Here is a 12602-nt window from a genome sequence, read left to right on the forward strand (position 1 = left end):
TCCTAAGATTTCCCATGAAGGAGATAAGGACTTTCGGTCACCATCAGCACCACCTCCTGGGATATGGTGCAGGATGCAGGAGAACAGCAGGGAAAGAGATAGGACTTTCATGAGGTGGATCAGTCAGGCAAGGAAATGCTGTTCCCAAAACGGCAGGCATGGGCCTCAGGACAGCTGCATGGTCTTCATCCTGGGACACTTCCCAGGTCTGACTGGATAAAACTCCGAGCAACCTGGTCTGATCTCATGGTTCACCCTGCTTTGAGCAGGAGCTTGGCCTAGATACAACTGGATGTCCCTTTCCTCCTCAATTACCCTAAAATCCTATAATTATACGAGAGAAGATGTAGGTGAAAAATAATAAAATAGGACCTGGCAAATAAGAAGAGGAGAGTGCAGAGTTTTGGTCAAGGAGATGGGCTTGTGAGTTTTTTTGTGTGTCTGGCCCCTTCCCCCTTTTGAGTATACCACTCTGCAATGGGAAGGGTCTTTCACACCTAGATCCTCAGAGGTAGGATGTCTGATGGCATCGAATTCCCACTGAAAACAGTATTTCTGAAGCACTGGACCTGTTTGTCCCTGCTTGGATCAATGTCACAGCAGCAGTACATGGCTGTCTAGTTACAAGATGGGGCAATATAAATGGGAGATGGGAAAGACAGGTGGCTTTGAAGAACAATGATCAGTGTGTCACACAGGATGTTCTGGCATTTTAGAGCCCTGATCCTCCTTTGGCAACATTTCTAGCCACCTAAAAATACCAGGGGGAAATCCTGAATCTGAATGCCTAAATGCCTTTAATCAGAGACATTTTAACATTCAGACCCAGGAAGAGCAGAGCAATGTAAGGTCTACATATCTTCTTGTTGCTGTTGCCATGGGTTTTTTGTAATCAGAGACTACAGAAAGGATAGATGAATAATCTACTTCGGTGTCCAGTGTTCCTGGTGATATTTTATCCTCCAGAGGTCACACTGTGTGTTCAGTCCAAGATAAGCTGACAGATACCCATTCTCAAATGATGTAGTTTGAAGAAAAAGCCAACAGGTATTTGAAACACACATGAAGTAGCTGGTTTGGGCAAAGGATTTGTTTTAAAATATTGCAACAAGAGTGCCCAAAGCTATATGAGTGGTTTCTATGAAACCCCTAGAAGCTCAGAAGTCTTTAAGCCAGCTATGTCCTTATTTAATGTGAAGCACATAACTTTGGCAGCCAAATTTATTTTTACCCGAAGACTGTTTTAATTAACACTGGTAGGTCATTCTGACTAAAAGAAGGAAGAGTGCTATTGTTTTCATCCTAATCTTTTACTCTTTAATCAGAGATTGGCCTGAAACCAAGCCAGGAGCCCACACATCTTCACACCCACGTATATTGGGCAAAGTCATTATTGAATTACATGCTCTATCTCTCTATCTGTACACAATACAAATAGTGATGGCAGTGACTCTTGGGAAGTTGCTGTGTAACTCCCATGCTGTAAAACACAGAGACTTACACGCCTCCAGAAGTTTAAGTCAGGGGTTCAAAATTCAAGTTCAGATTTCAAGACCAGTATCTATAGATGTAGCCTGTCACCTCGCCTACAAAACCAAGCCCAGATTCAATCAAGTCTTCAAATAAGTCTTAGCACAATACTAAATATCATACCAATGAGAATGACAGCTGTGGTGATAGGGCATTCAGTGAATCATGTTTGTTGAGGAGCTAGATAGAAAATCAATAATAGTTACAGAGGAATGGGGAGAAGGATCATATGGATACCTGGACTTAAAGAATAGGAACAAGATCAGATGGTTGGCAACTAGCAGCAGCAGAAGGGAGTTAGCAGACTCTTCTGTGGGTGAGAGACAGCATTCACAAGTTGCAGCAAAGGAAATTCCTTTCAGGCATATGGGAGCAGGGATGCAGAGAAGTTGTGAAATATCCATCTTTCAAGATTTCAGAAGTTCAACTGGACAAGTCCCTGAGCAACCTAACGTAACTGCTGAGGTTAGTGCTGCTATATGCAGGAGGTTACACTAAGTGAGTTCCCAGGGGCTTCCCAACACAGTCTTCCTCTGATGATAGGAGAATTTGTGAGCAGGAGAGCACTCCTGGCAGTGCTGTGTGGAAGTGCCTGAAGTAACACAAAGGACTTCCTGTTATTGCCAAGTACGATTGTCCCTCAATTCCCCATATTCACAATAGACATCATCTTCACTATTTCCGAGCTTGGGGAGTTTCATTGCCTTCAGTGAACCTGAGAGGTCAACCAGGGAGGTAGAGGACAGGGTCAAAGGGCTGTTTTCCCAATCCAGCAAATATTATATCCACACTGGGCTCTGCCTGAGCACAGACAGGACTCAGGGAGGCTGCTTCACTGGGAAGTACCAGGATGAGCCCAAAACCAGCCTGCACATTCATAGTTAGATCTCCTGATGGTGTTGTCAGTTGGGTGAGAGACAGATGTACATATCGAATGGAAAGGTCCCTATCCATACTGTGTCTTTTTGCTAGTTTAGACATATCTTTACTCTTTCAATGCACATATTCATTATATACATTTACATGCATGTGTAAATATGCAACACATAAATCTAATAATTCCCCAAAGCATCAGTCATTCTTTCTGCTCCCATATTTCTCACCCCTCCAGCTTATAATAAGCAAAATTATGTTAAGTGCTCGTCTTACCCTGGTCAGTGCCCACCAACCAAGCTCCACACTGCCAGAGCATGCAAGCATCCCAGGCACACTGGCTGCACTCCCAGCCTGGGCTGAAGGCTGTCATCCCAACCAACCACCACTGGTGCTTGGAGAAACATTCTTCCCATTCTCACCAACTCATGGCATCTGATTAATTATGATCCCTGTAATTGTCTCTTTATACAACGAGGAATGTTAATCCTGGGGTTTGTTTCCGCTCCCAGTTTTATTAAGACCATAATAAGGAATATTTTTTCTTGTCCCCTGTCAACTTAGGCTGCAAATTTGGGGAAAGGGATGATCTCTCTCTTGATAACTGTGGGGGCTGGTAGTCATCGAGACGGCACATGTAACACTGGATAAGCTCAGTGAAGTAAATGCCTGGAACAGTCCTTTTTCTTTATCCATATTTGTTCATTTTCACCTGAATTGTAATAGGATCAGTGTGTGAGTTTTAGAATTTGTCTGACATCACCAGTCTTCTCTGTGCACCTGCCTACTGGCCGATCAGATTACATCTTTTTTCCACTCTGTTGCTTAGTGCATGATAATAGATGATCCATCATCCCATTACATTAACACATGAAAAGCTGCTCTGGGTCAGATCAAAGGTTCAGTCATCCTAATTCCAAAACTGAATGACCCCAAACTCTTGAGAAAGAACAGAAGGAGAAGGATGAGTATGTAGCATTGCAGCAACACATGTGTTCTTTGGTAGACATTCAATTTTCTAGAAACTGCCATGGACAGAGTTTGTACAACAGCAGTTGTAAAGGGTCACTTTTTTTAACAGCCCTCAATGGCTCCAGCCCATCAAGGGTTTTGGGAGACCTGCAGCATCACATCCCACAGTGCTGCTGGTCATATATCCTGCAAAGGAGCCCACTTTCCCATTTGCACATGTTGTTCAGTCCAGACTATGATCTGTGCAACATCCCACTCCCATTATAATGAATAATTCTGTTCTCCCCAAAAAAGACCACTCAGGTCTGGTTCAGTCAATAGCATGCCATCCTTGGAAAGCTGCCTCAAGAACTCATTCAGAAACGGATTTTGTCAGACAAGTTAGACTGTCCCACAGCAGAAATGGCTCCACCTTCTCATCAGGGCTCATTCTGCAGAGCTGATGTATGTCCCATGCAGTGGGACATACTATTCTGGACTATGCCATGAAAAATGATTTCTGGCTTATTTATATAGAAAATCCTAACTAAGCAGTGCTGATGTGCCCACTTGGTTGTAGATGTGTCTGAAACAGTAATCTCTGGGAAAAAAAGAAGAGAGAATCGTAAAGCAGGAAGCAGGAGCTCCATTGCTCAGGAGCCCTGGCCCCAAATTGGCAGGGACCTGTGTGGGGACTCAGCAGGGAGAAGCAACCCTCTCGAGAGCAATAAGCTATTTAAACAGCACATTCTGTACTCTGGGTTAGCAGGAATTTGCATAACTGTGCAAAGCCCTCGAGCCTGGGATCTTCTAAATAAATGCCACATTTATCACTATGTAAAGCAGAAGAACACCCCACCTACCCTTCCCCAACCCCATAAGCCAGTGTCATTAGTGAAGTCAGATCATCATTTGTTTCTTTAAGGGTTAAAAAAATAATCCACAACCGCTGCCAGGAAAAGGCAGAACTAAACAGGCAGCAAAGAGTTAGAGCCAGAACAGAGAGATAAATTTAAATCAATCATCAAAATGGACCACAACAAGAGCATATACATACAGAGCAAGAAAGAAAGCGAGAGGGTGTTTTGTTTGGGTAGCTAATGTTCCCTGGACAAGAAGAGAGAGAAATTCTCCTTTGGGTTTTTAATGCCACTCTAAATATTTATAGCAAGATCATGGCCAGCTGGTGAGGCAGCGGCGGGGAGTAGGGAGGGGAGGGCACGTTTTCCCCAGCGCCCCAACATCATTCTTCAAGTTGTTTCTTTACTTAAGGGGAGGGAAAAGGCTGCACATTGCCATGTTTACCCTCGAAGTGACTCATCTGCAGGAGTCAAGTCCAGTGGCTCCTGGTCATCCCCTCTCCCATCTTGCCTGGCCATTCATGCACACACGCACACACACACACACACACACATAGATTGTGTGGGAAGCCTCCACCCTGTCTGTGGCATGGCTCTGGGTCTTCAGGGTTTTACCTGGCTTTCAGGCTTTTCACCATATTTTATGCTGCACTGAAAAGCCTTTGGGAAAGGCCATCCACAGCACAGCCCGTGATGCAAAACTTCTGCTTTTAGAGGAACAGGCTGCCCCCATCCCCATGATCTGCTGGTCCATGGCAGGAGCATATGGAGACTGCAAACACCAGCACAGCATGGGGGTTGACTTAAGGGCACTGTGGCTCCCAATGATTTTTGCTCATCTGCCTCACTGTGACCAGATGCAGACATGACTCACCCGCGAGCTTTGGCTTTGAAAATATGAGAAGGAGTTTTGCTTTAACCTTGTGTTTCCCTGTGGTAGAAATGCCTAGAAATTACATTTTGGATTGAATCCCACCCCAGAACAAAGGGAGAAATTTCATCAGAGAGGAGGGACCCAATCTAGTTATCCAGGCATGGGTAGCCAATGCTTTTTGTCTTGAACCACCCAGGAACTTGGCACAGAGCTGGGACACATCACACTGGGGACCAGCCGGGGTTCTGGAGGATTCTCCACTGCCACAAGGTGTTTGACTGATCCCAGCCCTGAGGATGGATTTAGGCTCATCATCATAGATGATGGGAGTGTTAAATATGGACACCTTCATGTGATTGAGGCAGCAGAGCACTTGTGGACACCCAGCAGTGCCTGGAGGACTGTCCACCTGCCCAAATACAGGTGGTACATACTGGTGACCTGAATAACTTGTCAGACTCAGTTGTATTGACTGGAACCCACTGGCTGCAAAAGGAGGTCAGATGCCTAGTTCATCTGCAGTCAGAGACCCAATCAAGGTGTCTTCCCTGGGCAGCTCAGTGCCACCTTGGGACTTGCCACTTTGAGACCCACTCACTGCAGCAACCTGCTCCAGTCCTCCCACCCATAACATCGAGCTTCCTCAAGCCACCTGCTTGAGCCATCCTTTGCTAAGGATTTCAGAGAGCTGAGGTCCTTACCCAAAAGGCCACACCCTGGTATTTTCTATATGAATTATCAAGTACCATCAGAAAGATAAACTGCTCCAAGAGTGAACTTCATTTTTTGCTTGGCAATGGTAGTTGGGCTCTCCGTGTACACCTTGGAGCAGTGCTGGACGCAGGGGTCCCAGTGCATCAGCATCTCCCACCACACTGCAACGGGCTGATGCTCCCCAGATCTCTCCATAAGGTGGAGACACGGTCCGTCCCACCAGAGTCCCAGGGAGCCCTTCTCTCTCCCCCCTTCTCCATGAAACTGCGGTATTACCTAGCGCGAGGCATTGCAGACTGTTTACAGCCTTCTAGAGTTCCCAGGCACTTTAGGACAGGGTCCTGCCGCTGTTTCCAAATGGACAGCCAGGACTTTTATAAGTGAACTTTCCTCTCCGTGTCTATTTATTATACGTAAACATTTGCCAAGAAAACACCACTCGGGCATGCTCAGAACCAGCCAGGTCATTGCAAAAGGCAGCGGCGGCGTCACATGTGATAACAGCGAGCAGCCCGTGTGCTCCTATTCTTAGCGCTGGAATGTGCACAGTGCCCCGCCGCTCCTGCGCACAGCGCCCGGGAGCGGCAAAACTGACTTCAGAATAAACACGTCCAGAAATCACCCTCTATGAATCACCCTACCTACTGAAAGAAACGTCCCGTGGGTTTATAGGGTTTTTATCCAGGCTCTAGCTATGGAAAATCTCAGCAGAGAATAAGCGGCAGAGAGTAAGTGCATGCAGTGAAGGACGGCAGAAGGTAAACGTTTCTACCTTACGGTTCCACTGCAGGTTGAGCAGTTAGTCATGACAGTAGATACTCATCATATTGTTCTGCCTGGCACTTAATTTAGTCGTTGTGTGTCTGATTAACATTAAAAAAAACCACAGCTAAGTAAAGTTAATAAATAACGGTTTTAATGCAGATTCCCAGTCTCTAGGGTTCCGTTTGCCCTGCTGCAGAGTTCAGCTCTGCCAGATTTGCATTCTTTGGGAGTGACTAACTCTAGGGGAAAGAGGCGCAAGCTACTAAACTGCTAATACTTTAAAATAGTGAATAAATGTCTAAGTGCATTTATTCAATGTGATTAAAATGAACAAACCAATTGCTTCAGCCATCCAGCTTTAATCCCAAATCAGTGAGATAACTTCAGTGCTTTTGCTTCTTGCCAGGGACGCAGGCAGTGCTGACCTCAGAGCTGCAACCTATCTGATAACTTTATGAAAATTTTAAAGGGTCTTAGCGACCTTCTGACTTCTCTATTATTTTCCCACTGTGCTTAACCCGTGTTCCATTTTTATGCGTAACAGTGAATGGATATTTAGAGCAACATCAAAGTCCCGATTTGTTCCCTTGGAGCTGGATATTTCAATAAAAGCTGCTAAAAATTTGGGGTTTTTTTCTGCCAAGTCCAGAATTCGTCTCTCTCCTATTTTGCTATGGAGGAGGGATCCACTGAAGAGTTTCTCTTCAAAGACCAGGACTTCTCTTCCGAACTGCTGAGGCAGCTGAATGCTCTGCGACAGAGCGGGATGCTGACTGATGTTACCCTCTGTTCCGGGGGCTTTGAAATCCCCTGCCACCGAAATGTGCTGGCCTCCAGCAGTCCATACTTCAAGGCAATGTTCTGTAATGACTTCAGAGAGAGTCGCCAGGCTAAAGTCATCCTGAAGGGCATCGATGCCAACATTTTGGATCAGATTATCCTTTATGTTTACACAGGGGAGATTCTTATATCCAATGAGAATGTCCTGTGCCTGTTGGAGACTGCCTCCATGCTGCAGTACACCAAGCTGTTTGAGGCCTGCTCTGCCTACCTTCAAGACAAGCTGACTCCTGAGAATTGTCTGAGCATGATTAGACTGGCAAAAATCTTGAACTGCCAAAGCCTGAATAAGAAAGCCAGGGCTATGGCTTTGAAATATTTTCCTGTGGTGGCCTCTTCTGAGGACTTGAAGGACCTTTGTCCCTTGGAGCTCATCGATTACCTTGGGGATGATGAACTCTGTGGGGAGGAGGAACAGGTCTTTGAGGCACTGATGGTCTGGGTCCGGCACGACCTCCAGGCACGACAAGGCTACATCCAAGAGTTGTTCAAGAAAGTCCGGCTTCAGTACGTCCATCCAACTTTCCTCTTCCACTTCATTGCCAATGACTCACTCGTTCAGTCCTCACCCACTTGCAGGAGCATCCTGGAGTCAGCCTGGAGACATATGTTTTCCCTGTACAGCACCAACACACCTGACATCAAACCCATGATGCATGTTCCTCGCCGGTACTCCAACCAAGAGTTCCTCATCATCATTGGTGGCAGGAAGGACAGTCAGCAGACAAGGGATGTCCTGCTCTATGATGACAAGACGAACCAGTGGCTGAGCCTGGCCAAACTTCCCATGCGCCTGTACAAAGCCTCTGCAGTGAGTTTACACAGCAACATTTACGTGCTCGGAGGGATGCCTGTTAGCAACAAGAAAAACCTGGTCAGTGGTAATATTTACATTTACTCCCTCAAACTCAATCAGTGGAGGTTGATTGAGCACATGTTAGTTCCACGTTACTCCCACAGAAGTCTGGCATATAAAAATTATATTTTATCATTTGGTGGAATTGGCGAAAACCAGGAAATCCTGAATTCTGTGGAAAGATATGATAGCGTCTACAACACCTGTGAGAGCATGGCAAACATGCCTGTTGCTGTTCTTCACCCTGCTGTTGCTGCCAAAGATCAGAGGGTCTACCTCTTTGGGGGAGAAGACATTATGCAAAACCCTGTTCGGCTGATCCAGGTAATGATCAGTCCTGCTTGTCTCAGGAAACTTCTTCTAAGGTATTCAGCAGTCTATCACCCTCATGAGAAAATCAAACCACCTAGAAAAGTTTATTGTGAGTTGCAGCAAGGAGCGGGTTGAGTTGGCACATGGCTTCAAGGACCATTGCAGCCCTTTCATTTTCCCCTTCTGAACGTTTTTCAGGCACAAGCCCTGAGATATTTCTTTGGCTGTCAGTCAACTGTGCCTCTGGTGAGCACTAGGGCCAGGGCTGCTGCAGGTGATGCTATGGCAGGCAGCAGCAGCCCCCGTTGCCCAGCTTCATGCCTGTAGCCAATATCGCCGAAGCCAGTGCTTTCCCCTTGGCAGCCGAGCTGGGGTCTCAGCTGTGCCGCTGCTCGCTCGCAGCAAACGCCAACACTCACCATGATTAGAGCGATTAGATACCCACTCGTCAAAGGGCCAGGACTTAAACTGACAGTCATTTCGTATAAACACTTGTGTTAAAAATGCAGGTCCTGCCACATGTTGCTGGCTCTCTGCCTGCTTTCAGCGGTTACACTCTATTAAGAAGAAAAAATACATACATTTTTTCTTATCTGATTTGATGCTTTAGTAACATTGTAATGTTTTTTTCCCTGTGAGCGTTTTTTACTGGTTGAGGTGCTTTAACTAAGAAGAATCATTGCAAGCTAAGATGGCAACCAGGACATGAGCAATACTTTGCGATTATAATGGTGCTTGATTATCAGGGGGAAGGAAATGTATTTATCTGTTAATGGGGAGTTGCCCTGGAGATATTTACTATATTGAGAACTGGATGATATGACATAAATGTTTGTGTCACCCAGATATGGATGACTGAATGATCATCATCTGGCAACAGCTCTTTTTCTCACATAAATTGATGACTTAGATACCCCTCTAAGTCTTTTTGCCAGTCACCAGCACAAATACAGCAGCTGGGCAAATATGGTGGCTGCCAGCAAAGCTAGGTGAAGTTTGTTTGCCCAGGAAATTGCTAAAACCAAGACAGGAATACACAGAATAACTGCTAAATGTAATGAATGGGCTTGCACTTCGGCAGAGCAAGTCACAGTGATTTAATAGCAGTGCAAAGATTTACAGCCAAGAAGCTTGTATATGGCAGACAGACTTTGCCTTAGTGCATGTGCTAGAATTCTTTCCAAGGAGACATATTAGGAAAAAAGAAGTGGGTATATTCTCAGATTTCCAGGACGTTGAGCCAGAGGATTGTATTTATTAGGGCAAAGTAAAACCCATAAGTTCCTCTGTAATTACAAATGCCAGTTGAAATGCAACATAAACAGCTGTGTGTGTATCTTTATTTTTTTTGTCAGGTTTACCATGTCTCCAGGAATACATGGTTTCGGATGGAGACCAGAGTGGTGAAGAATGTCTGTGCGCCAGCTGTCACAATTGGAGACCAGATTATCATCATAGGTGGTAAGAGCTCTGTTTCACCTTCCTTCTGCCTCCCCCTGCCCAGATCTTGTGGGTTTTCACAGCCTTCCTGGGGGTTTTGAAGGGGTGCTCCCTCAAAAAGCACCTGGAGCTTGGGAAAGAAAGGAAGAGCATGCCCACACTCCATCCACTTCTCTTACGGGGTCTTATGGCAATGGAAGCAGAGATAGGTTCTCCATGAGGCCCCTTCTTACTCCAAGTAGCAGGACCCAGGTGGGGGAAACTGAGGAAAAGCCAATGCAAGTTACTGGTCTGCAGAACGAAGGATGCCAAGAGCATGGGGATCCTGCTCCACCCCTGCTGACTCACAGCCTGGTCCTCCCTGTCTGCTCTTCTTGGGAGAACAGGGAATGCAGTTTCCACAATTGTTGGGATGGATGGGCTATAGGTCTGTGAGGTGTTGGTTGGTCCTGTAGCTGCCTCCTGGGGGTAGTTGTGAAAGGGTGTGAAACACTTGGAAAGAAGAAACTTCTCAGTGTCTTTTTCAACCTGAGGACCAGCCTCTGCCCACTGGCACTTTGGTGTGTTACATCATTGGTAGTTTCACTCTCTACAGTCCTTAATGCAGCTCCCCTGATCACGGACTGGCAAGAAGAAGCATGTGTTAGATTATTTAAGAGAAAATGAGACACACAGTAGCTTTGACAAAGCAGTGGACTGAACGCAAATCACACAGGACTCAAACGTGGTGTCACCCCTCACGGGGAGGCCACTGCTACCCTTTGCAGTAAGAACAGAGGGGAGCTGAGTCCAGAGGTCCAAGACTATCCTGTGTGGCAGATTATCCTTACCTCAGACCACACTCTTGTGGGCAAGGTACTGCTGGGTACCAAGCTGCCACATCTTCATCTCCAGGTCAATGGCCCTTTTACCAACCCTTACCTCTCAGCCGATGTGAGATTCCCTCAGTGGAAGAGCTGTACACTGGGTCACTGGCATGGTGGCTGGCAGAGATATGGCACTGTGAACTTTGGGAGTGGAGCAAACACCAGTGGCACTGTGCTGTTGAGTACCCAGCTCCTTTCAGTAGACAGCCACACTCCAAGCAAGGCACTATTGTCCCTTTATCATGTGCCATTTAGGTTTCTCTATTACCAAGTGAAGCTCTAGGAGTCTGTTGAGTGAAAAGAAGTATTTTGGGATGTTTGAAGGCACATGCAGGTAACTACAAGCTCCAACTGTGTTGGACAGGTTGGCTGCCTGATCTGATGGGTCTTATGGTGCTCATCGAGCCTTGGCTGCCACAGTGCTACAAGACAGGGTGAGGACAAACAGGAAGGGAAGATAGATAGGCATTCCTATGACACATCATCACTTCCTAGCTTAGAGATCTTAATTCTGACAAATTATGTACCAGTATAATAGGTTTTATGGAAGACTATCAGGAAATATCATTCCTTCTGTGGCCATAAGCTCTAATTCCCATCTGTCTTTTCCACCTCTGGCTCTACATTCAGGGTACACCAGGAGAATCATTGCTTATGATACACAAGGCAACAAGTTTGTTAAATGTGCAGACATGAAGGACAGACGCATGCATCATGGGGCCACTGTCATCAGGAACAAGCTGTATGTCACAGGAGGACGATGCCTCACCACAGACAATGTCATCAAGGACCTGGATTCCTTGGACTGCTATGATCCAGAGACTGACACATGGACACCAAAGGGAAAACTGCCACACAAACTCTTTGATCATGGATGCCTTACACTCCAGTGTGTCCCCTGTTCTAACCTTCTCTAAACAATCTTTGGTACTTCCTCGATATTTTGTGCTTTCCTTCCCAGAAAGGACCTGCCTCGGTCTGCAGAGAGCACATGGGGAATCCTTATGGGGTCACACAAACTCTTGACTTTGAAGGCACAAGCAGCGCTAGTCCTTCCGAGACCCTGTGCCAGAAGGGTCATAAGCTCTGTGCTCGTGCCTGTTCACCTGACTGGTACTGCTTGTGGTGCTGCTGAGTCCAATCTGGAGGCCTTACCCAGCGTTTCAATAGAAAACATGAAAAAGATATGGGGTAAGAACGTGGTGCAGGATTTGGCCTTGTACAGATTGTAAAAGGAAAAGTGAAGAGGGATGCTGGTATCTCCAGAGAAAGTAAGATCTGGATAACCTGCCTTTGTTGGCATGCAAACTCAGCTGCCTCAGCAGCCCTTTGCTGCTCGGTGCTGAGCAAGCTTTCTGTTTCCAGTGATGGGAGCATTTAGAATAGGAAGCCCTGAGCTCCAGTCTTGTAGCCAGCCCAGCAGCAACTGCCTGTGTTACCTATGGTAGTCATCTCATAAGAAATAAAATTTTAATGTTCCTAACAGCAAATTAGAAATAAGCAAAAGACTGATGCTTTGATCTGAACTCTCATATTGCAACAAAACGCAGATTTGACTTTTCTGAGCTAACACTCTTTCACAGTGAAGGGAAGATTTTTGTTCCCCCTGCCTGCCCTCTGAAGGAACAGGGGAAGATGGGATGGAAATTGTCTGCATCTTCTTTTTCAAGGGATCTTGTTTTGCAGGTATCTTCTCCTATTGCATCAGTAATAGCAGTGGG

At 46.0% G+C, this 12602-nt stretch overlaps 1 protein-coding gene across 1 annotated transcript; it reads left to right on the forward strand.

The window, feature by feature from the left end:
* Positions 1–7231: 7231 nt before the first annotated feature.
* KLHL38 (kelch like family member 38) lies at positions 7232–12011 on the forward strand. Its single transcript, XM_050314098.1, has 3 exons — positions 7232–8587; positions 9931–10036; positions 11512–12011. Exons 1-3 carry the CDS (start codon positions 7241–7243, stop codon positions 11796–11798), a joined length of 1740 nt encoding a protein of 579 aa, XP_050170055.1. The 5' UTR covers positions 7232–7240; the 3' UTR covers positions 11799–12011.
* The last annotated feature ends 591 nt before the right edge of the window (positions 12012–12602 follow it).

Source organism: Myiozetetes cayanensis, unplaced genomic scaffold (assembly GCF_022539395.1).
Source record: "Myiozetetes cayanensis isolate MyiCay16 unplaced genomic scaffold, myiCay2020 scf1, whole genome shotgun sequence".
NCBI classification, from domain to species: Eukaryota; Metazoa; Chordata; class Aves; order Passeriformes; family Tyrannidae; genus Myiozetetes; species Myiozetetes cayanensis.